At 46.3% G+C, this 25,068-nt stretch overlaps 1 protein-coding gene across 13 annotated transcripts in view; it reads left to right on the top strand.

Moving 5' to 3' along the window:
• ERMARD (ER membrane associated RNA degradation) overlaps nt 1–25,068 on the top strand; it is a 33,233-nt gene that overhangs the window by 2,864 nt on the left and 5,301 nt on the right. For 2 of the 13 annotated variants that reach the window (XM_069599415.1, XM_069599418.1), the window contains exons 2-15: nt 328–496; nt 1,763–1,902; nt 2,747–2,848; nt 3,142–3,231; nt 3,377–3,502; nt 5,692–5,789; nt 6,225–6,361; nt 7,760–7,874; nt 8,780–8,882; nt 12,962–12,991; nt 14,041–14,109; nt 15,644–15,817; nt 23,879–23,962; nt 24,610–24,686. In XM_069599415.1, the coding sequence (XP_069455516.1) occupies nt 328–496; nt 1,763–1,902; nt 2,747–2,848; nt 3,142–3,231; nt 3,377–3,502; nt 5,692–5,789; nt 6,225–6,361; nt 7,760–7,874; nt 8,780–8,882; nt 12,962–12,991; nt 14,041–14,109; nt 15,644–15,817; nt 23,879–23,962; nt 24,610–24,686 (1,514 nt within the window). Of the gene's footprint in view, nt 1–327; nt 497–1,762; nt 1,903–2,746; nt 2,849–3,141; nt 3,232–3,376; nt 3,516–5,691; nt 5,790–6,185; nt 6,362–7,759; nt 7,875–8,779; nt 8,883–12,961; nt 12,992–14,040; nt 14,110–15,643; nt 15,818–23,878; nt 23,963–24,609; nt 24,687–25,068 lie in introns of all 13 variants that reach the window. The other 11 variants (XM_069599421.1, XM_069599423.1, XM_069599427.1 and 8 more) reach the window with 10 other exon arrangements.

The raw sequence follows: 25,068 nt of genomic DNA on the forward strand, positions 1-25,068 counted from the left end.
TTGGGATAATTTGTGAATGCTGAAAGGAAATGCACTATCCATAAAATATTCCGAGGTTCTGTAAATTCTTATGTTAAAAATATTATGTTTAATAAAAACTTAAAATCTTTAAACATTTACTTGAAAATATTTGCATAAGTAATTTTTAGTTAACATTTAATCACAATGTCTTAATCATATAGTTCTTCTGACATCCAGAAAGTGTGTTAACACAGTAACTATTCCTGAGTGTATTCTATAAGACATAATGGAGTTTTCCTGTGACTTAAATATATTATAAAGTTAATATTTTCTGTTAAAGAGTGTGTTTTATGTTTTATATTTCAGATATTAATTGGGGAGCCGATTGCCACCTGTCTTTCTCCTTCAGTGTATGACATGATCTGTAAACTTGGGTTTGAAGTCAGAGAAAATTGCGACATCAGTAGTATTGTAACTCAAAACGGTGAAGTATGCTGGAAGAAAATTACAGACTGCATGGTTTATACAGAATCAGGTTTGTACTTGGCCTGCAGCCCAAATGCCCGTCAATACTGTTCTCTTTAAAATGTCTTAACCTATAAACTTTCCCTTTCTGACCACTGCTTTTTGGGTGAGAAGATGTTATATGAATAGTACAGGCTTAACTGAAAGAGAGAATCGGTATGGAAAGAGAGGGAGTGAAACCAGAGAGGCGCAGGGGAGTGAGGGGAAAGCCGTGGGTGAGGAGGGGGTCGGAGGCTGTGCGGGCTGAGGGCTCTCGGCCTGCAGTCCAGGTGGGAAAGGGAAGCAGACAGAGTCACGAGGTAAGGGTATGGGGACGACCAGTGGTACATACGGCTATTATTCTTGTCTTCTAGGCATTCTTGTACCTTTTTTTAAGTAGGGATGTGGACTGGAATATTTTAAAATAGTTGTAAAAATTATAAGCAAACATGCTGTGGCCCGGCAGTTCCATCCAGGAGCACACAGGACAGGTCCAGCCACAGGTGTGAGCGTGTGCCAGTCGCAGGCTGCTCCTTGCAGCATTCTGTGACGGAGAAGAAAGCAGGGAAGAGCGCTGGAGACAGCCAGATGTCAGGCACGATGGGATTGCTCAAACTGCGATGAATGCGCACAAGGGAACATTGTGCGGGGTGAGAGAGAGTAAGGGGGCCCGTCTTTCTGGCCCAGAAATCTCTCTGAGCTGTATGGCAGAGTTAGACAATAGGACATGTAACATTTGCTTGTGTAGGTATGAATATTTCTAAATACACTCAAGAAATGGATAACATTTCTTAAAATATGAAAGCTGCTGTAGGAAGGAGAACTGGTGCAGGAGAGAGACTTCCATCCTTTTATATTTTTGGCTGTGAACCTTGTAAATGTTCAGCCAAAACTTATGGAAAAAACCCTCAAACCGAAAATTTGTATTATAAATATGTTCCAAAATAATAATAATTATTATAAGTTAATGTCATTGGAAATCTCCTAGTCTAATAATGTTACATTAAAAAGTCAGGTTAAGGTATTATATATACAAACTTACATACAGGTAAAGAAATTTTAAAAATATTTTTTGTCTTATTTGAACCTTTCTGTATTTTTCAAACTCTCTGACAGTTTTTCTTTTATGATCAGGTAAACACATATGTAACTTATTTTCCACAACATGAGTATCTTTGTTTTAAGTTCAGTTTAAACTGGTTCTCAATTTTGTGGAAATTTCATCACTGAAGCACTTTGGCAATGTAAGCATTTTCGTCACACAATGTGGCGCTCACTTGCTTTCTCACCCTTGCAGCCCAGGGTCTGGACCACCGGGAAAGCGTGCGGCTGCTGGGCCCCGTGTGCCAGGCCGTCCACCTGTATCTGTCGTCTCTGCCCAAGGGGGAGTTTGAAGTTCAGTACGCACCAGCGCTCCAGTGGACAGGTGTTCCAGAGGTTTGGCTTTTGAACAGCAACAAAATCTTAGAAATGAAAGATTGTAGATCCCGCGTAGAGGCTTTTGCTCCTTGCTGATTTTACAGGGGTCTCCTCTGTCCTCTGGGCCCTGGGCTATGAGAAGGCTTGAGTACTGTGAGGGAAAGCTGGAGCTGTCTCCAAGCCTGAGCTGGGAGACACCCTTTGCCCAGAGGACGTTTCTGGATACGGTGCCAGGATCCGGGTTCTGGGAGGTGGTTTGGTGCATGGGTGCTGCTGGTCCCAGGACAGAAAGACTGGGCAGCTCCAAAAGAAAAAGAAAGACCTTCCAGACTGATGGAAAGATGTTCTTGAGGCACTGGGACGGGGGGACTCGAGGTGGGGACGCTTGGCTTGTTGAGGGCGGCAGAAGGGAGGTAGGGTAGTTCAAGGTTCAAGCCAGCCGTTTCCCTTGGTGCATTAAATGGTCACAGAAGAGCAGTAACTATGAAAATGTGACTCTAAAGTGCTTGGCTTCCTCATTCGGAGTGGCAGGGCCGTCCCTCCTCCCTGTGCAGCAGCTGCCTTATCTACGTTTTAAGACGTGATCAAACTGAGATACAAGATTTAGGTCCAAGCATTTGACTTTCCAGTTTAGAGTCATGCCAAATTCATTGCTTCCCAAAACCTCCTTTAGGTATTCAAATGTTTTTCTTGATTCTTTGTATTTTGTTATATTTATATAAAAAATATTTACCTACACCAAAACAGTCATTAAAATATGCTAATTAAATCTTTAGAGGTTTGAATTTCATTAATATAATTGTGACTTTGAGAAATAATGCTTATTGAACATGAATTCTGACACGTGTCTTATTCTAAACAGTTATTTCCTGAAATACTTGACGCCTTGAGAAGTCTTGAATCTCCCAGTATTTCTCTCAGCCTCATGAAGCTCACGTCCTGTCTGGAGCGAGCCCTGGGTGACGTAAGTGTGAGGACTCTTTCACTGTTGGCCCTGTAAAGTGTCTGAATGAACAGTAAACTGTTTTGCAGTTTCACTGAGATTTATAGATTTTAATTATTATTTTCCTGTATAATCACTTGGCACAGATTTTTGAAATATTTTTCTTTTTGAATGGTTGTGAGATCAGAAACATCAGTGTCTCCAGTTCTTTCCTCCCCTCCTGTGTACAGACACTTGCTTTGTGGGTGATATTTTGGTTAATGTGATTTGGCTCATTGTAATACAGTTGTTATACAAGTTTGTTTGAATTTCAGGTATATTTACTGATTGGGAAGGACTGCCCCTTTCTTTTAAGAGACCTGCTCGCATCTGAGGAACTTGCTCAAGTCTTCGGGCAGCCTGTGGTAAGCTTGTCCAGTTAAAACTGATGGAGGAAAAAGGGCCCAAAACAATCAGTGTTAACTCTATTTTTGTTTCTCAAAAATTGATGCTATGTTAGGAAAAAAAATAATTATTTCAGGGATTCAAGCTTACTTTCCTTTCCCACAGACCCTTCTACCAAAATTGCCATGTTTCCAGCCAAAGACACACCTCTCTCTCGTCCTGCTGCTGTGCTTCGATGAGAGCCTCTGGTGTGGTGGCCTCAGGTGTGAGAGCTTCTGGTGTGATGAGCAGGTGTGATGAGCAGGTGTGATAGCCTCAGGTGTGGAGCCTCAGGTGTAAGAGCTTCTGGCGTGATGAGCAGGTGTGGTAGCCTCAGGTGTGGGGCCCCTGGTGTAAGAGCTTCTGGTGTGATGAGCAGGTGTGATAGCCTCAGGTGTGGAGCCTCTGGCGTGATGAACACATTTGATGACCTCGTGTGTGGAGCCTCTGGTGTGATGACGCTGGAGGAATAGCCTCTGATATAGTAACCTGTGGGGGCCAGGCAAATGAGAAATTTGAAGTCTATTGATCTCACTGATTGTGTATTATAATAGTAATTCTAGAAGATATAATGCTAATGTATTCAAGAGTAACATTTTAATCCTTTAAAAAGTGATATTCAGTTCAGTTCAGTTTAGTTCGGCACTCAGTCATGTCCAACTCTCTGCGACCCCATGAACTGCAGCATGCCAGGCCTCCCTGTCCATCACCAACTCCTCGTGTTCATCGAGTCGGTGATGCCATCCAGCCATCTCATCTTCGGTCGTCCCCTTCTCCTCCTGCCCCCAATCCCTCCCAGCATCAGGGTCTTTTCCAGTGAGTCAACTCTTCGCATGAGGTGGCCAAAGTATTGGAGTTTCAGCTTCAGCGTCAGTCCTTCCAGTGAACACCCCGGAGTGATCTCCTTGCAGTCCAAGGGACTCTCAAGAGTCTTCTCCAACACCACAGTTCAAAGGCATCAATTCTTCGGCACTCAACTCTCTTCACAGTCCAATTCTCACATCCATACATGACCACTGGAAAAACCATAGCCTTGACTAGATGGACCTTTGTTGGCAAAGTAATGTCTCTGCTTTTGAATATGCTATCTAGGTTGGTCATAACTTTCCTTCCAAGGAGTAAGCATCTTTTATTACAATTTTATTATTTAAAAAATCAATATTTTTAACATGTGAGAAAGTATACCTTTTGCAGGTACTGAAAGTTAAGTTGAAAAAAAAAATTAGATGCCAGTTTAAAAATGGGTACTTTTTCAAAGTCTTCTTGAGGCCACATGATCATGATTTTTTAAGACCAGTGAGTAACCTTCAGGCAACTGAATAAGTCAGGTCAAGGTGAAGAAGCAAGTCAGGGTGGTGCCCACCAGGAGGACGTTTACAGACGGGACTCACTGAGAAACTGTTGTCAGTGAAGCTTTCCCAGGCGTCCTGGTGGTCCGTTGCTGCGTGTCAGCTTGGGGCCGTTCCCTTTGGTGGAGCGTGTGGAGTGCAGCACGGGCTGCTCGCCGTCACCCTGGACTCTTAGGCCCCTGGTCTTGCTCTGTCCTCTGTTTCTGCCTGTGTTGTGCAGTGAGCCTGCTGTCCACCCGCAGCCCTTTCAGCTCCCGGGTAATTTTCCTAGGTCCTTGGCATATATACTTGTAATTTCCCAGATGGTATGAACAGTTAATCTAAAATAATAGTAAATTTGGAGCGAGTCGCATTCAATTATTGATGTTGCTGTAGTTCTCGATATTTAATTAAGTTCATATTAAAGTGTTTTAAGTTAGGGTGAGAGCCAGGGCTACTTGGAGTAGCCCGGAAGGACTGGCTGTCAGACGTTCTGGTGCTGAGTCGAAACCCTTGTGTGAGTTCCTGCCCCTGAGGGCATCCAGAGCACCCGTCTCCCCTTCCCCCCGAGTCTGCAGGTGAAAGAAGCAGCTTCAGCCCTTTCCTGAGTCTCTGGGAGGCTCAGCTCCTCTTCCCTACGACACGGGCTTGAGTCCTCCTGGTCTCTGAGCAGCTCCCGTGTGCTCTGAATCTCCTGTGGCGCGTGGCGCTGCTCACCCAGAGAAGCCCGGGAAGGTGTCGGTCTTGCAGCTGGGCGCGCAGGGCCCTTGTACTGGAGGGCCTTCACTTTGTGCTGATGCGTAGGAGGATGGAGCAGGTGAACGGAGAGCTTCGAGTCAGACAGGAGGCCGAGCCTTGGGGCCTCTGCACCCTTGGTCTCCCCCCTCCCCGCCTGCATGCCTCTCACATGGTCTCCCCCCTCCCCGCCTGCATGCCTCTCACATGCGGGGTGCGAGCACAGCATCTCCCTCAGAGGCCGTCCCCAGGGTGAGGAGAAGGAAACGTGGGGAGGCGTCTGACACGAGTGCTCGGCACGCTCGGGTCCGGGGAGGAAAGCTCACGTGGTCCCAGCTGGGTTGGCTCCTCAGTAACCCGGTGCCCTGCCCCCCCCAGATGGACGTGCTCAAGGTCTTCGTGGGCTCCCCGCGTGGGCTCAACCTCCGCAACGTCCTGTGGCACGGCTTCGCGGCCCCTCAGGAGGTTCCGCCCAAGTAGGTGCTCGGGGAGGCGTGCGCGCGCTTTCTTCATACGCCGAGAAGTTTGTTTTATTTTGAGTTTCCCATCAAGGGAAGATGTATTTTGAGACAAATAAGAGAGTTTGGGTTCAGGATATTGAAGACAAAACTGGACGTCAGTGGCCGAATGGCTGCTGTGGTGATCTGGTTGCGATTTCGCTGACTTATGCTCAGCGGTGGAATGGTGCCATGCCCGGCTTCCGCTGGGTGGGGTCCTCGGTCTCAGCTCACCGGTTCCTGAGAGGTCACTGGTCCTCTGGACCACTGCACAGCTGCGTCCCCACAGCCAGTGGGATTTTCTGCAATTTGATACTGTCTTGCTTTTTAAATTTTAAGCTTTTTTTTAAGTAGAGCCTTTTATACGTGTGCCAGGCCCGTGTTTCTGGCAGCGCTCTGTGCTGTTCCCTCTAGATACTGCTCGATGATGCTGCTGCTGACAGCAGGCTTGGGCCAGCTGCTGAAGGGCTTCCTTCAACAGGCGAACCTCACGTTGGCGCATCGGCCTTTCGTGACCCTCGCGAGCGTAGAGGATCTGATTGTCTTTCCTGGCAAGTACCGATTTCACGTTTTTCTTGGACTCCGTCTTTGTAAAGATATTTATAGCATTATTAAGCAGCACTGAGGCTCGAGCTCTGTGGAAGGAACAGTTACTCTCCAGGGGCAACATGCCTTTGAAAGTTCCATGAAGACCCTCTTGAACTTTGTCACATGAGTCCTCCCCTCTTCGCATGGTGCCCCCAGGTTTGGCACCGGGAGTCTGACAGTCACGGCTACGTGAGTCAGTGTTGATATTATTGAATAACATTAACAATGTTGATCAGTGTTACTGATGCTAATTGACGTGAGCCAGTATTAATGCTAAAGCAGCCTCTCGTGCAGGTGTGCGGCTTGGGCCTGTCTGTGGCGTGCGCCCCTTCTCCTCTCGGCCCTCTTGCTCTGCTCTCTTGATGGTGTGGCCAGACGTGCCGCTCGTAAGTTCTCCTGTGTCGTCCTTGGCTTCCCTGGAGGCTCAGTGGAAGAGAACCCCTCTGCCAACCCAGGAGACGAGGGTTCCATCCCTGGGTTGGGAAGATCCCCTGGAGAAGGAAATGGCAACCCACTCTAGTATTCTTGCCTGGGAAACCCCACGGTCAGAGGAGCCCGGGGCTACAGTCCACGGGGCCACCAAGAGCTGGGCCCAACCGAGCAACTAAACAACAGCAAATATCATCTTTTGGTTTGTTTTATCGTGTCGAAGTCTTACCAGATTAATGAGGTTGAGGACGCAGGACTTCAAGAGAACAGATAAACGCCGCGTCTGCTCCAGGCCCACTCCTTTTCCTGTTTGGCGGTAGACATGCCGAGTCTGTATTTGCTGATGAAAACCCTGGGAAGAGTACACAGCGTCTTGGCCCCAGTGGCCTTAGCCTTTTGGTATCGTGGAATCTTTGGTAGCCTGGTGACTGCCAATAGCGTATATTTTTAAGACCTTACGTGTGTAGAGCAGTTTTAAGTTTACAGCAGAATCAGGAAGGAGGTGCAGAGGCTCGCCCACCCTTCCGCCTTGTCAGCATCTCTCACCAGCTGGGACATCGGTTGCCACGGATGGATGAGCCTACATGGACCCGGCACGGCCGCCTTAAGGCCAGAGTTTACCTTTGGGTTCACTCTTGCTCCCGTTATCTTTGGAAGATGTATTTTCTTGGTCAGTGTAGTCAGCCAGCTGCCCCTGAACTCTTCTGCTCACACAGTTGCAGCCTACGTGTGGGGGCCTGGGCCCCCATAGAGTGCCTGTGGCCACCTACAGCCCTGGCCTCATTCAGGCAGCCTCACTCTTAGACGGCACGCATTGCCCACGGTCCATCTTCTTAAAGAGGTCGGCCCAGTGGCGCCACTCCCCAAGCGTGTTCACACCTTTTTCCAGTTGATCAGTGTGATTGTGCTCAAAAACATTTGCTGTTTTACAGATGTCACTTCGGAGGTGCTTTCCGTATTAGAAGAAGTGATGAAGAAGTCCACTTTTATACTGAAAATCATGTTGCCGTATTGGGAAGTTGCATTAACCAAATTAAAGTCTCACAGGTACCTGCAGGGTGGCTTTACAGAGTGGGCACTGGTGGTCTGGAGGCCAGGCCTTCCTAGAAGCCTCTGCCCCCCGTGCTGTGTTGCTGTTGGAGTAAAAGCAAACAGGAGTCGACCGAGCATGAATTATCTTCCTGTAATTAATTAAGAGGCATCTTGTAATTGTGTTTTAAACATTTTTTTGTTTGTTTTATGGTACAGTTTTATATAGTTAATAATGAAAATTATTTTAATTAAATTTTTATTTTAGAAATTAAGAAATCGTTTTGGCTGCTCTGTGCACCTCGCAGGACCCCAGTTCCCTGATCAGGGATTGAGCCCGGGCCACGGCTGTGGAAACCCAGGGTCCTAACCACTCGGCCACCAAGGAGCACCCCAATAGTTCCTTTTTTGAATCGACTTACTAGTATTTTTCAAGCTCTTACTGTGACTGAAACACGGTGTGCAGTGTTAGAGAGTCAGGAGAGAAGGAGGTTGTCAGTTGCCTCCGTTCCCCGGGGAGCAGGCCCCGGATGTTGCCCTGGGAGGTCAGCGGGCTCCACTTCCCTCCCCGTTACTCTGTCCTGATGCAGACACTCGATTGGAAACCGTGAGAGCCCACCGGCTCCCTGGTGTCTGAGTACCTTTTAGATGAAGCAAGCTTGGCAGGTATTTGGTGACGTTTTATTCTGCTGCAGCAACTGAAAATGTCTCATCATGCAGTAAAACACCGGAAAACCGTTTCATTGTCACTCATCTTGTGAGACCTTGATTCTGCTTCTGTTTCTTACGTTAGTGAGTAGTATCACCCCTCGCTGCTTTGATGCACGCTGGTGCCCTCTGGAAAGCAGCAGCCTTATTGCGGCGTTACTGCCAGAGTTTACCTTTAAAACATGGAGTTTTACTGATTTCCCTCCGTCTCACAGGTTTGCTGACTGTGCCATTTTACTGTTGGTGCAGCTGGAGACTGGACTCAGGAAGGCGTTTGCTGAAGTTAACGAGTGTCCAAAGAGGCTTCTCACTGCTGAGGTGCGCCTGCTCTGGCGGTCGGTGCTGGTCGTTGCTGCTGTATTGACAGCTTTCTGTCCCTAATTAAAGGTTTTACTATCTTGTTTTTGTTTACCGTTAAATGAATTTTCTCACAAGAACTTTCTTTGGAAGGCTTGACTGTCATTTTTTGTGGTTTCCTACTTTGATTTTGTATGACATATTTATCTGTGATTCTTCCCTTGTGGCTCAGCTCATAAAGAATCTGACTGCAGTGTGGGAGGCCTGGGTTGGGAAGATCCCTGGAGAAGGGAAAGGCTACCCAGTCCAGTATTCTGGCCTGGAGAATTCCACGGACTGTGAATTCCATAGTCTGTGAGATTGTAAAGAGTCAGACACGACTGGGCAGGATAAAAATGGGGAAAAAAATTCTCAGTCATTTTTTAAACTTAACGATGTCATAAAAGCGGTTGATGCTCATGCTTCCTCTGTAACCCCACAAGGTGGGCATGGGTGGTCTGCAGCTTGCCTTCTCTAAAGACACTGCTTCCTTTTGGCCAGAGCTGCCGGTGGTGCTTGGACAGGCCTCTGAGGGGCCATGTCCCAGTGGGCTATGGGAGAACCCATCAGCTAGGGAAAGGGAGAATGCATATTATCGGACGAGCACAAGCATCTGCCGTACCTGGTGTTCCTGCTTCTTTCCCTAGTTCATCTTCCTCTTTTTGCCCCGTAAATAGGCGTCCCTCAAAAAGTCCTGCCCTCACCCTGCTAGTTGTCCTCACCCTGCTAGTCTTCTTTATATGCCTACCCTGGGAGAGCTCACATGTCCAGTGTCTGAAGCTGTTACCTGTGTGGGAGCAACGCCAATCAGAAAATACTCTGAAACTGATGGAAACGGAAGCCCCGCATGGCACAAGTTGCTGATGCCGCTAAAGCAGTACTAAGAGGGTGGTTGAGAGCGTTAAGTTCCAGCCGTCTTCAAGGCATTCTTTCCAACTCACAGTTCTTTGATCTCCTGTGTTACATTTACACCTGTTTGTTGAATATGTTTATAGGAGCTTTCCCCAGCACCCAGATTTACTTTGCTTCAAAAAAGGCATTTTTTTCCTTCCACAAATTTGTTCTCTGATATTCCTTACTATCCTTATTCTAAACATGATTTTGCCCCTCCTACCGTCTTGTTGGGTCTTCTCCTTTGTCCTTGGACGTGGGTATCTTTTTTCGGTGGGATCCAGCATTCTCCTGTTGATGGTGGTTCAGCAGTGAGCTACGATTTTGGAGTTATCGCGGGAGAAGATGAGCGCACATCTTTCTACTCCGCCATCTGCCGACGTGCAAAAAACTAAGATCTTGGCATCTGGTCCTATCACTTCATGGCAAATAGATGGGGAAACAATGGAAACAGTGACAGACTTTATTTTCTTGGGCTCCAAAATCACTGCAGATGGTGACTGCAGCCATGAAATTAAAAGATGCTTACTCCTTGGAACAAAAGCTATGACCAACCTAGACAGCATATTAAAAAGCAGAGACATTACTTTGCTGACAAAGGTCCGTAGTCAAAATTATGGTTTTTCCAGTAGTCATGTATGGATGTCAGAGTTGATCCATAAAAAAGGCTGAGCTCTGAAGAATTGATGCTTTTGAACTGTAGTGTTGGAGAAGATTCTTGAGAGTCCCTTGGACTGCAAGGAGATCCAGCCAGTCCATCCTAAAGGAGATCAGTTCTGAGTGTTCATTGGAAGGACTGATGTTGAAGCTGAAACTCCAGTACTTTGGCCACCTGATGTGAAGAACTGACTCATTGGAAAAGACCCTGATGCTGGGAAAGATTGAAGGCGGGAGGAGAAGGGCATGACAGAGGATGAGATGGTTGGATGGCATCACTGACTCGATGGACATGAGTCTGAGAAAGCTCCGGAAGTTGGTGAAGGACAGGGGGGCCTGGCGCCTTGTGGTCCACGGGGTCGCGAGGAGTCGGACGCGGCTCTGTCCTCGTCGTGGCCCCCCATCAGCTTCAGTGCCATCTGTGCTCTGCCTGCCCTCCATCCTCCTGTGCATCACCCTGCGGGTCGGTCCTGCCCCCGACTTAACCCCGTGGTCCATCTGTGCTCGGCTTCGCTGGCTCACATGTCGCTCACCTGAACCTGTCTCACAGGTCTTTGTGCTTCCCCTCCTCCTCTAATCTGTTCTCACACTGCCACTGACTATTTGCTAAGTTTATGGTAATTCCTGTGTCTTCTATGACCCCATCTGCTTAAACGCCTTTCATGACTTCCAGCGCCTGATTGCACTGCTCGTGTTTCTGCATGGTGTAAAGGATCTCAGAGTCTGGCCCCAGTCTTTCTGCACTTTGCTCTCTACCTGATTTCTCCAGCATCCTTTAGACCCCTTGCGCGTTCCTGGGCACGCACACCGCTCCTCTTCCTTGCCCGCTGTCCCGTTGCGGCCACAGGGGTGACCTCCCAGCGCCTGGCCTGCTCAGCCCTAACACTGCTCCCCTGCCCTCTGTCTGCCTCATGTGGAGGTGGCTCTGCTCTGCACTGCTGGGGGGCCTCTGGCCCCGCCCTTGGGGCCGCTGCCCACACCCAGTGCCTCTCACTGGCTCCACCCAGCCCAGTGCTGGGGAGCGAAGCTTGGCCTCCAGTGCAAAGAGCCGGAGCCCCAGCGTCCGCTCTCGTCTGCGTGTCTTCGAATTGACGGCGTCGTGTCCTGGCCATTCAGTGCACGACTCTGGTTTGTGAATTTGGTCATTTAGTTGTGATTTCACTGCACAAGTATGTACTGCGGCTGTTTCTGCAGAGGATACAGTTTATCGAATAATGCCTTAAATTTTAGCCCAGACTTTTATCCAGAACAAACCTAACATCAGTGTACTGATGAGTGAGTGGCAGTCACTCAGTCGTATCTGACTGTTTACGACCCCATGGGCTGTAGCCTGCAGGCTTGTCCATGGAATTCTCCAGGCAAGAACACTGGAGTGGGTTGCCATTTCCTCCTCCAGGGGATCGTCCCATCCCAGGGATTGAACACGGGTCTCCTGCATTGCAGGCAGTTTCTTAACCGTCTGAGCCACCAGGGAAAGCTACTTTTAAGAGACATTTCTAAGTATAAAGACAAGTCAGCTTAAAAGTATCAGCAAATACGTGATTGACTTTATCTTATAATCTGTAGACAGTACGTTAGAATATGTAATGAATCCATATACCTTTTCCAAATAACTGAGACAGAAGTAGCAATAAAGTTATAAATGACAGTCATCAAACAGATGAAATAAGTTAGATGAAGCTTCTCTCTCAGAGACATGGGGACTGGGCAAGTGGTCAGGAAGGAAAGACAATGTGCTTTTAGCTTTATACAAAAAATAATGTTCATACAGTTTACTTATAAGGTGAAACAAATGAAAATACTTTGTAAACCTATAAATTGCTTCTGCAAATTCTATGATGATTTTATGGCATAAGATCTCTTGAGAGTCAATGGAGTTTGTGAAGATGAGTGAGACTTTGTGACTTTTTAGAAGCTTCTGTGTATTAGGGGTGCAAGAGACGATATTTATACCAATTCTGTGAAACAAGATAGAAGTTAATTTCCTTCATTTATGGAGATAAGTGAGAAGTTCAGTCTTTTTGAGGAAGAGGTGGGGATATTTAGTAGGCAGTTGAATACTTACAGTAGAGCTCAGGAGAGATTTTAGCATCAGCAGAACAGGTTTGGGAGTATAGGGGCTTTAGAGCCATCTGCACGGTAATACATGTTGAAGAATGTTTGGTAATATTAAAATGAAAATCTGTTGGTAAGCCATTAGTAGAGGTGCTCTGTGTGTGTGAGTATTGATTCGTGAAGCTGTGGGATCCTGAGTGGCAGACGCACCTGGATCGCTGTGTGTGTGAGGGCGGCAGTCTCACGGGGCTTGTTCCCCAGGATCGCTGTATCTTCCTGCCTTGCGTATCGTGCTCACGTTGTCAGCGACATCCTTCCCAAAGTGTTGCTAGATAAAGTTTTATTTACAAATGAAGGCTTCATACTTGTGGCACCGTGCTAGAATTTTTTCCTGCTTTGAATAATGTCACACGACTTGTATCTTGCTTTAATTGTTTATTTTCTTTCCTTTTCTGAAGTCAACAGCTCTTTATACTACCTTCGATGAAGTAAGTAAACCTCCAAGATATCTTGAGACAAACAGAACATTGTATTTGCTTAAAATAAAAATCAAAATACAAAATTAAAAATAAAATTAAATTAATTTGATTAATTTTAATTAATTAAATGAAATTAAATCAATCAAATTAAAAACCATAAATCATATGCTTGCAGAAAAATAATATGCTTATGCTTATTCACATGGAGAAGGCCATGGCAACCCACTCCAGTGTTCTTGCCTGGAGAATCCCAGGGACGGGGGAGCCTGGTGGGCTGCCGTCTATGGGGTCACACAGAGTCGGACACGACTGAAGCGACTTAGCAGCAGCAGCAGCAGCAGCAGCTTATTCGCATAAGCAGAAAAAATGGGAAAGCTGATGATAGTGTTGAGTATAGCTTTCAGGCTAATTATTAATTATGGAAAGGCCATAAAATACATGTACACTCTTGTATGTATGTATACACACACCAGGTACAGTGTTTGAAGATACACACAAACACGTATATACACATATACACAAACTACCCATAAACACACACACGTTTATGCACATGTGAGTGTGTGTTAGTTGCTCGGTCGTGTCCCCCTCTTTGTGGCTCCATGGACGCTAGCCCACCAGGCCCCAGGCTCCATGGGGTTCTCCAGGCAAGAACGCTGGAGTGGGCTGGCATTCCCTTCTCCGGGGGATCTTCCTGACCCAGGGATGGAACCTGGGTGTCTGCACTGCAGGTGGACTCTTGACCGTCTGAGCCACCAGGGAAGCCCGTATATGCACATACATGTACACAAACATATATGACACATGTACACACCGAAACACACGGAAACACATGGAAGCATCCATGCATTAAGAATGCATGGATAGAGCTTCTTAAACTCATTATATTGGTTATATTCCTAAATAGGTGGTTGCTACTTTCTTAGGACTGCCCTAATTTAACCTGCTTTGGACCTAACACATGTCATATCGCATGTACAGGATCTTTTGATACTGAAAGTCCTGTGTGTGTATACTTGTATACCAGTTAATCAACTTACTTCTTTTTGCTGTTTTAGATATTGGCAAAACACTTGAATGATGGTAAAATCAACCAACTTCCTCTTTTCCTGGGAGAACCTGCAATGGTAAAGTGTCAAGCATCTATAGTTTAATACCCTGCTACTTACCAATATGATTAGCTCTTCTCAAAAATGACATTAATTTTGTCTTGTTTCCTGCCCAGAAGTGCTTCCGAAGCATTCACATGTGTGAACTCCACTGTCTTTGTAGCTGACGTTGGCTGAGCTCTGAGCAAGCTCAGGTCCTGTGCTTTGTGCTGGTTATTCAGACGTCCTTTCCCTAGGACCTGAGGACTTAAGTCACCCTGGTCCTAAGAGTGAATTTGTGGGTCATGTGAATTTATTGATGAAATGTGTGAGAGTGTTGGTTGTTTAGCCACGTCCGTCTCTTTGTGAGCCCATGGACTGTATGTATGTAGCCCACCACGCTCTCTGTCCATGGGATTCTCCAGGCAAGAATACTGGAGTGGGTAGCCATTCCCTTCTCCAGAGGATCTTCCTGACTCAGAGATAGAACCCAGGTCTCCTGTGTTGCAGGCAGATTCTTGACCATCTGAGCCTCCAGGGAAGCCCGTATGTGCCGGTAGCAGGGACTGTATTTGCTCTATGAACAAAAACAAAGTCAGATGTGGCTAGTAAGATAGAGTTGGATGAAAAGATAATTTTTTAGAACTGTTTTCTATTTGTCCAATTTTTGTATTTTATGAGGATATTGCAGTGACTTCTTTGGACTGTAAATAGATTTTAACTGGGAGTTGGCATCCTGGGTTCCAGTCCCCTCTGTGTGACGTCGGTCACTCCTTTCTGCTACCAGGAAGTTAGCGTGATTGGACTCGTTTATCTAAAGCTCTTTTTCATCTTGAATCTCTGTGACTCCTCTGTCCAGTGGCAGTTTGCCTGAATCAGAAAATTTGGTTTTCTGACTCTTTTTCCTCTGCCTGTGGAAGAGTCCTTGAACATTTGCCATTAAGAAAACAGCCGTGTCTTCACAGGGCTTCAAAAATAAAAGGGTGATCTGAGAAAGGACATGTGAGAAAGAGGGATGAGGGGAAAGAAAACCGGTGTTGTCGTGAGCACAGCTGTGGGTTCCCGGTGTGCTCAACACAGTCCTCCTCCTTCAGGGGGTGAGGCTGGGAATGGTGCTGCTACCAAGCACTGGAGCCGTGCAGGCAGCTCTGCAGCCCTGGTTGCACAGTCCTCCTGACTTGCCAGGTTCTTGTCAGTCTGCCAAGGAACAGGTGCAGAAACGCAGCTCCCCAGGAGATCCAGCCTGAGCAGCGGGGCTCCTGCCTGAGGTCGTGGGGTGCAGTTCCAGAGGACAGGGCTTCCCAGGAGTGTCCAGGCCTCGGGTAGCAGGGTGATGACACACAGAAGGGAGGTCCCGCAGGAGAACGCAGCAGAGGCGGCGGTGTAGTGAGAAGCCGAGGGGTCCCGGGTGACTTGGTGCTTACCTGCTCCGTGACCTTGACTGACTCTGGGTTCCAGGCTCACTTTTCCGTAATGAACACTGCTGCTTCGGCTTGCCCTTTCTGGGCCTTCAGACTCCCTTCTTTCTGCTGAGAACACTAACCACACATTTTTTGTGTCCTTTTTTTGGTAGGAATTTCTCTGGGATTTCCTAAACCATCAGGAGGGTCCCCGTCTAAGAGATCGGCTAAGCCACGGGGAAGTCAGTTTACCTGAATTTCCGAAAGAAGCAGCCGGTCAGCTGCTTGCGTTTTCCTTTGTCCTTTTACTCAGGTTCATTGATGGAGATCTGTTAGCAGCGTGTAAGGTAAGGTGTGGGGAGGAAGACGTCCCGTTAGATTCCGTCCTTCAGTTGAGCGGGAATGGGGTTGTTTTCAAATGTAATCAGTTATATTTTAATTATCTTTTGTTTGAGTTACGGTGTGCCTCCATCTGACAGATTACTTGTGGACATGTCTTCTCTATAACAAATTAATATTACTTGATCGCGCCTAAAATAATTCATCCTTTTTTTGGTTTACTCTAAATCTGTGTTTATCTAGCTAACAAGTTTTAATGGAGTCTAGCTGATTCACAGCGCGACAGTTTCAGGCGCAGAGCAAAGTGAACGAGTCACACACAGACATGCATCCGCTGTCTGAGCCTCCGTTCCCATGCAGGCCGCTGCAGGCCACTGCACAGGGCCCCCGTGCTGTGCAGCGGGTCCTTGAGAGTCACCTGTTGTGTGCGCAGCAGTGTGTGGGAGCCAGTCCAGTCCCCAGGCCCCCGCCCCCCATCCCCCGAGAGCCGGGAGACGGCCGCCCACCGCTGCGGCGCTGTGTCTGTGTCGCAGAGGCGCCGTCTGTGCGGCTTCTTGTTTCCACACGCGAGCGGTGTCATATGGCGCTTGCCCTCCTCTCAGTATGACAGTCTCTCTGTCTGCATCGCTGCTCCCTATCTTTAGGCTTTTCCTCGTCTCTCTGTCTGCATTGCTGTTCCCATCTCTCTGTCTGCATCGCTGTTCCCTATCTTTAGGTTTTTCCCGTCTCTCTGTCTGCATCGCTGTTCCCCCTTCTCTCTGTCTGCATCGCTGTTCCCTATCTTTAGGTTTTTCCCGTCTCTCTGTCTGCATCGCTGTTCCCGTCTCTCTCTCTGCATCGCTGCTCCCGTCTCTCTGTCTGCATCGCTGTTCCCGTCTCTCTGTCTGCATTGCTGCTCCCTATCTTTAGGTTTTTCCCGTCTCTCTGTCTGCATCGCTGTTCCCGTCTCTCTCTCTGCATCGCTGCTCCCGTCTCTCTGTCTGCATCGCTGTTCCTGTCTCTCTGTCTGCATCGCTGCTCCCTATCTTTAGGCTTTTCCGCTCTGGCTTATGCATCTGGAGTTCTTCTTAAAAGACCCTTTGTTTTCTGAAATTATGGAAGTATTCATATCTTTCCATTATAGTTCTGTAGCTGTTTTTTCATTTACATCTTTTGATCCAGCAGGAATTTATTTCACCTGGGAATCTAGCTTTTTTTTTCTTTAACAAATTGCTTGCAAGTTGGCCAACCCCGCTTAGAGAATAAGCATCTCTATGCAGGGTGCCCTGGACTCCAGACCTGCACTCCCCTTTCCCGTCTCTACTGGGTCTCACCACAGATGCGTTGGTGTTGACACTAACACTAGCGTGGAGTCTGACACTGTGGTCCTGTTTCTCTCCTTCAGAGTGTGCTGCCTCTCCTCTCGTTGCTAGTGTCCCAGTGAACCTGTGCAGTTAAACAGGAAGCCCACGGGGATGCACTGATGGATTAATGTGGGGATAACTGATACTTTCGCAAGACTGAACACTGTTGCCCACCACAGGCGCTGCTCAGGCCCCGAGGCCAGTCCCCCGCTGCACTCTCCAGCTTCCCTGCTCTCCCTCAAGACAGCCCCAGAGCCACGGCCCCTCCCCTGCCGCCCCGCACGAGCCCCCACGCGTCCCCAGGGCTCAGAGGCCCTCCCGCGGCTCCTGTCGCGGGGAAGGCGCGTGTGCTCTGGTGGCCACGGGCTCATCCCTCCAGGTGTGAGTCCTGGCAACCCTGCCAGGTCCCAGCCGCCCCATGAGCCCGGTGGCCTCTGATCTGTGGGGTCAGATTGAGTGGAAGTTCGCCGCATTTCTTCTCCAAGTAACAGCCATTCGAGTTGTTCTGTGCTGCTGAGAGGTCTAGGTAGTTACTGCTTATGCATAGGGAAGCTTTTGACATCCATGCATTAAATTTCTCAGCCATCAACTCACTGACTTTGCTGTTCTGCAGTGGCAAGCCATGTCCGACTCTGCAGCCTCAGGGCCTGCAGCATGCCAGGCTTCCCTGTTCTTCACTCCTCTTGGAATTTGCTCAGACTCGTGTCCATTGATTCGGTGATACCTTCCGACCAGCTCATCCTCAATCACTCCCTTCTTCTCCTGCCCTCACTCTTGCCCAGCATAGGCCCTTTACCAGTGAGCCGGCTCTTTGCATGAGGTGGCCAAAGGATTGGAGCTTCAGCTTCAGCATCAGTCCTTCCAAGGAATAGTCAGGACTGATTTCCTTTAGGGTTGATTAGTTTGATATCCTTGCTGTTCAAGGGACTCTCAAGAGTCTTCCCCCGCAGTTTGAAAGCATCAGTTCTTTGGCATCAGCCTTCTTTATGGTCAAGTTCTCACATCTGTACATGATCACTAGAAAAACTATAGCTTTGACTAGATGGACATTTGTCAGCAAAGTGATACGTGTGCTTTTTAATATGCTGTCTAGGTTGATCATAGTTTTTCTTCTGAGAAGCAAGCGTCTCTCAATTTCATGGCTATAGTCACCATTTGCAGTGATTTTGGAGCCCACGAAAAGAAAGTCTCACTCTTTGCACTGTTTCCCCATCTATTTGCCATGACGTGATGGGACCAGATGCCATGATCTTAGTTTTTCAAATGCTGAGTTTTAAGCCAGCTTTTTCACTGTCCTCTTTCACTTTCATCAAGAGGCTCTTTAGTTCCTCTTCACTTTGTTTCATTAGAGTGGTGTCATCTGCATATCTGAGGTTGCTGCTATTTCTCCCGGAATCTTGATTCCATCTTGTGCTTCATCCAGCCCGGCATTTCATATGATGTACTCTGCATAGAAATTAAATAAGCAAGGTGACAGTATGCAGCCTTGACGTCCTCCTTTCCTGATTTTGAACCAGTCTATTGTCCTGTGTCTGGTTCTAACTGTTGCTTCTTGACCTGCATACAGGTTTCTCAGGAGGCAGGTCAGGTGGTCTGGTATTCCCATCTCTTGAAGAATTTTCCACAGTTTGTTGTGATCCACACAGTCAAAGGCTTCAGTGTAGTCAATGAAGCAGAAGTAGATGTTTTTCTGGAACTCTCTTGCTTTTTCTATGATCCAAAGGATGTTGGCAATTTGATCTCTGGTTCCTCTGCCTTTTCTAAATTCAGCTTGAACATCTGGAAGTTCTCAGTTCACGTGGTATTCAAGAGTAGCTTGAATGACTTTGGGCATTACCTTGCTGGCATGTGAAAATGAGTGCCGTTGTGCAGTAATCTGAACTTTCTTTGGCACTGCCTTTCGGGATTAGAATGAAGACTGACCTTTTTCAGTCCTGTGGCCACTGCTGAGTTTTCCAACTTTGCTGGCATATTGAGTGCAGCATTTTAACAGCATCATCTTTCAGGGTTTGAAACAGCTCAGCCAGGATTCCACCACCTCCACTAGCTTTGTTTGCAGTGATGCTTCCTGAGGCCCACTTGACTTCACACTCCAGAATGCCTGGCTCTGGGTTAGGGGTCACACCATCGTGGTTATCTGGGTCATTTAGATCTTTTTGTATAGTTCTTCTGTGTATTCTTGCCACCTCTTCTTAATCTCTTCTGCTTCCATACCATTTCTGTCCTTTTGTGGCCATCTTTGCATGAAATGTTCCCTTGGTATCTCTAATTTTCTTGAAGAGATCTCTAGTCTTTCCCATTCTATTGTTTTCCTCTGTTTCTTTGCATTGTTCACTGAAGGTTTTCTTATCCCTCTTCACTGTTCTTTGGAACGCTGCATTCAGATGGATATATATTACCTTTTCTCCTTTGCCTTTCACCTCTCTTCTTTGCTCAGCTATTTGTAAAGCCTCCTCAGCAACCAGTCTGCCTTATTCCGTTCCTTTTCTTGGGGATGGTTTGGTCACTGCCTCTGTGCGGTGCTATGAACTTCCACCCATAGTTGGTCAGGCACTCTGTCTGCCAGATCTAATCCCTTGAATCTGTTTGTCACCTCTACTGTATAATTATAAGGGATTTGATTAGGTCAGTTGCAAATGGCCTAGTTGCTTTTCCTACTTTCTTCAATATAAGTCTGAATTTGGCAATAAGGAGATTATGATCTGAGCTACAGTCAGCTCCAGGTCTTGTTTTTGCTAACTGTATAGAGCTTCTCTATCTTTGGCTGCAAGGATATAATCAATCTTAATTCAGTATTGACCGTCTGGTGATGTCCATGTGTAGAGTCTTCTCTTGTGTTGTTGGAAGAGGGTATTTGCTATGACCAGTGTGTTCTCTTGGCAAAACTCTGTTAGCCTTTGCCCTGCTTCATTCTGTACTCCAAGACCAAACTTGCCTGTTACTCCAGGCATCTCTTGATTTCTTACTTTTGCATTCCAGTCCCCTAGGATGAAAAGAACATCTTTTTTTGGTGTTAGTTCTAGAAGGTTTTCTAGATCTTCATAGAACCGTTCAACTTCAGCTTCTTCAGCACTAGTGACTGGGGCATAGATTTGGATTACTGTGATGTTGAATGGTTTGCTTTGGAATCAAATTGAGATCATTCTGTTGTTTTTGAGATTGCACCCAAGTACTGCATTTCAGACTCCATTGTTGATTCTGAGGACTACTCCATTTCTTCTAAGAGATCTAGCCCACAGTAGTAGGTATAGTTGTCATCTGAATTAAATTCACCCATTCCTGTCCATTTTAGTTCACCAATTGCTAAAATGTTGACGTTCACTCTGGCCATCTCCAGTTTGACCACTTCCAGTTCGCCTTGATTCATGGACCTGACGTTCCAGGTTCCTATGCAGTGTTGTTCTCTACAGCCTTGGGCTTTCCTTTCGCCACCAGACGCATCCACAGCTGGGCATCTGTTCTGCTTTGGCCTAGTCTCTTCATTCTTTCTGGAGCTCTTTATCTGCTCCTCCTCAGTAGCAAATTGGACGCCTACTGCCCTGTGGGTTCGTCTTCCAGTGTCGTGTCTTTCCCCTTCATCCTGTTCGTGGGGTTCTCAAGGCAAGGCTGCTGGAGTCGTTTGCCATTCCCTTCCTCAGCTGACCACAGTCTGTAATAGCCCACAGACTCAGGTTTGCCAGTTACACCGGTGTGTCAGCTGTAAATAATGTAATTTTTTTACTCTTTTAAAAATACTTATATGTCTGGCAGTTGAGTGTTTATAGTATGTAATCCTCTTCTAGTTATATTCCTTTTTATTTATTTTTTAAAAATTTATTTATTTTAATTGGAGGCTAATTACAATATTGTATTGGTTTTGCCATACATCAACATGAATCCGCCACAGGTGTACACATGTTCCCAATCCCGAACCCCCCTCTCACCTCCCTCCCCATACCATCCCTCTGGGTCATCCCAGTGCACCAGCCCCGAGCATCCTGTATCCTGCATCAAACCTAGACTGGCAATTTGTCTCTTATATGATAGTATACATGTTTCAGTGCCATTCTCCCAAATCATCCCACCCTCTCCCTGTCCCACAAAGTCCAAAAGACTGTTCTATACATCTGTGTCTCTTTTGCTGTCTCGCATACAGGGTTATCGTTACCATCTTTCTAAATTCCATATATATGTGTTAGTATACTGTATTGATGTTTTTCTTTCTGGCTTACTTCACTCTGTATAATCGACTCCAGTTTCATCCACCTCATTAGAACTGATTCAAATGTATTCTTTTTAATGGCTGAGTAATACTCCATTGTGTATATGTACCACAGCTTTCTTATCCATTCGTCTGCTGATGGACATCTAGGTTGTTTCCATGTCCTGGCTATTATAAACAGTGCTGCAGTGAACATTGGGGTACACGTGTCTTTTTCAATTCTGGTTTCCTCGGTGTGTATGCCCAGCAGGGGGACTGCTGGGTCATAAGGCAGTTCTATTTCCAGTGTTTTAAGGAATCTCCACACTGTTCTCCATAGTGGCTATGCTAGTTTGCATTCCCACCAACAGTGTAAGAGGGTTCCCTTTTCTCCACACCCTCTCCAGCATTTATTGCTTGTAGACCTTTGGATCACAGCCATTCTGACTGGCGAGAAATGGTACCTCATTGTGCATTTCTCTGATAATGAGTCATGTTGAGCATCTTTTCATGTGTTTGTTAGCCATCCATATGTCTTCTTTGGGGAAATGTCTGTTTAATTCTTTGGCCCATTTTTTGATTGGGTCATTTATTTTTCTGGAATTGAGCTGCAGGAGTTGCTTGTATATTTTTGAGATTAGTTGTTTTTCAGTTGCTTCATTTGCTATTATTTTCTCCCATTCAGAAGGCTGTCTTTTCACCTTGCTTATAGTTTCCTTTGTTGTGGAGAAGCTTTTAATTTTAATTAGGTCCCATTTGTTTATTTTTGCTTTTATTTCCAGAATTCTGGGAGGTGGATCATAGAGGATCCTGCTGTGATTTATGTCGGAGAGTGTTTTGCCTATGTTCTCCTCTAGGAGTTTTATAGTTTCTGGTCTTACTTTTAGATCTTTAATCCATTTTGAGTTTATTTTTGTGTGTGGTGTTAGAAAGTGTTCTAGTTTCATTCTTTTACAAGTGGTTGACCAGTTTTCCCAGCACCACTTGTTAAAGAGATTGTCTTTACTCCATTGTATATTCTTGCCTCCTTTGTCAAAGATAAGGTGTCCATATGTGTGTGGATATATCTCTGGGCTTTCTATTTTGTTCCATTGATCTATATGTCTGTCTTTGTGCCAGTACCATACTGTCTTGATGACTGTGGCTTTGTAGTAGAGCCTGAAGTCAGGCAGGTTGATTCCTCCAGTTCCATTCTTCTTTCTCAAGATTGCTTTGGCTATTCGAGGTTTTTTGTATTTCCATACAAATCGTGAAATTATTTGTTCTAGCTCTGTGAAAAATACCGCTGGTAGCTTGATAGGGATTTCATTGAATCTATAGATTGCTTTGGGTAGTATACTCATTTTCACTGTACTGATTCTTCCAATCCATGAACATGGTATATTTCTCCATCTATTAGTGTCCTCTTTGATTTCTTTCACCAGTGTTTTATAGTTTTCTATATATAGGTCTTTAAAACTACAGGCCAATATCACTGATGAACATAGATGCAAAAATCCTTAACAAAATTCTAGCAATCAGAATCCAACAACACATTTGAAAGATCCTACACCACGACCAAGTGGGCTTTATCCCAGGGATGCAAGGATTCTTCAATATCCGCAAATCAATCAATGTAATACACCACATTAACAAATTGAAAAATAAAAGCCATATGATTATCTCAATAGATGCAGAGAAGGCCTTTGACAAAATGCAACATCCATTTATGATAAAAACTCTCCAGAAAGCAGGAATAGAAGGAACATACCTCAATATAATAAAAGCTATATATGACAAACCCACAGCAAACAGTATCCTCACTGGTGAAAAATTGAAAGCATTTCCCCTAAAGTCAGGAACAAGACAAGGGTGCCCCTTTCACCACTACTATTCAACATAGTTCTGGAAGTTTTGGCCACAGCAGTCAGAGCAGAAAAAGAAATAAAAGGAATCCAAATTGGAAAAGAAGTAAAACTCTCACTGTTTGCAGATGACATGATCCCTCTACATAGAAAACCCTAAAGACTCCACCAGAAAATTACTAGCGCTAATCAATGAATATAGTAAAGTTGCAGGATATAAAATCAACACACAGAAATCCCTTGCATTCCTATACACTAATAATGAGAAAGTAGAAAAAGAAATTAAGGAAACAATTCCATTCACCATTGCAACGAAAAGAATAAAATACTTAGGAATATATTTACCTATATTAATTTTTAATGTTTAAATTCTCGTGTCCTAGTTTTTCAGGAGAATCTCTTAAATTTTCCAATTGTTTGGACACTTTTTCTCATTTATTTCTGGTTTCGTTGCATTGTGGACAGAGCGGCATTTGTAATTGATCACTATTAATCAGCCTTATTTAAGATAATTTTGTTGGTTATGGCTTGACTACTGTGTCAAAGCCATTTTAATGAAGAGTTTTCCTTCTTTTAGCTGAGAAAATTATGTGTAGGGAGTTAACAAGAAGTCAGGACTCTTATGTGACCTCAGATGCAATAGCAGAGAAGCAGAAGCCTGACCAAAGTTGTAGTAACAATGGTCTGTTTTCTCTAAACCAGGAAAAGGCAGCGGTGAGGTCACTGATTAATCTTGCAGCAACCTACGTTTCTCGCTGCCACCCAGCTTCTCAGCTTAAAAAACAGGTATGTGGGGAGGGGTGTGCAGGTCCACAGCTGTAGAGATTTGAAGGGTGCAGGCCGCCTCCTCCAGCCTGGCTTCGGGTCCCCAGACCTGGCCCTGTGGCTTGTGTGCCTCCCAGATGCGTGGCCTTTTTGGGGTCCAGCGGTCGAGGTGATGGTGGGTTTGCGTCCTCGGTGTTTTAGGTACTTTGTGGGTGACTGCATGCCGTTAACCCAGGACCTGTCACAGGTGCTGCTTGGCAGTGGTGAGGGATGTCAGATTCGTCTGACCAGCTTTTGTTAACCTGTAGATTAAACAAGCAATAAGACTGTGAGCATCTCTACCCGGATACTGTGATTGGAGAGTGGCTCAGAAACTTTATTTTACATATGGCAGGCAGTACCAGGGAGCCAGGTGGGGTCATGTCCAAGAATATAATCGTCAGGATAGCTGCTAATGGAAATTCTGAAAGGAAGCCGTAGAATCAGTGCAGGAGGGGTTGGGGAGATTTGCAGAGGTGTCCCCAGGAGCGTCAGGCGGGAGGGGCAGTCGACACTTCCTAAGGGTCTCGTTTTCACCTGCCTTCTTTACCTGCGTTGACCGAATAACAGATGCCCACCAAGTTTCCAAATGCAGCCTCTGTAACAGTTTTACAAATATGTCGTGTTAGGTGCTGAGCTGTGAGGGGAGCATCGGAGCTTGGCCTCTGCTGCCTTTGCCCGAAGAAGCCGAAAGGGAGCCTGTGCGGTGAGTCCTCACAGAAGCCTCGCAAGTCTCTGACCTCAGCTCCAAACAGTGTCTTCTCTGGCAAGACTGTCAGGAGACAGGTCCCAAGGAGGAGTTACTAGGGTTAGGTGCTAGAGGGCCGAGACTGGGGGTCTCAGGGCCCAGTCGTGGGGGAAGCGTTTGCAGAGACCTAGGGCTCCAGCATGAAGGCAGGCCTCCTGGGGAGGTGGGTGGCGCCTCTGTCGTTCGCCTTTACCTGGGCCTCCTACGTGGCTTTTTCATTTTATTTTGGGGAAAACAAGTCGCAGATGAAGTGCTTTGTCCAGTGAGCCACTGAGATAAACATCAGTTTGCACTGGCCCTAGTTGGGTAACTGCTCCTTGTCACAGGCCCTTAAATGTTT

The sequence above is a fragment of the Ovis canadensis genome, chromosome 8 (genome assembly GCF_042477335.2).
Source record: "Ovis canadensis isolate MfBH-ARS-UI-01 breed Bighorn chromosome 8, ARS-UI_OviCan_v2, whole genome shotgun sequence".
Classification (NCBI taxonomy): Eukaryota; Metazoa; Chordata; class Mammalia; order Artiodactyla; family Bovidae; genus Ovis; species Ovis canadensis.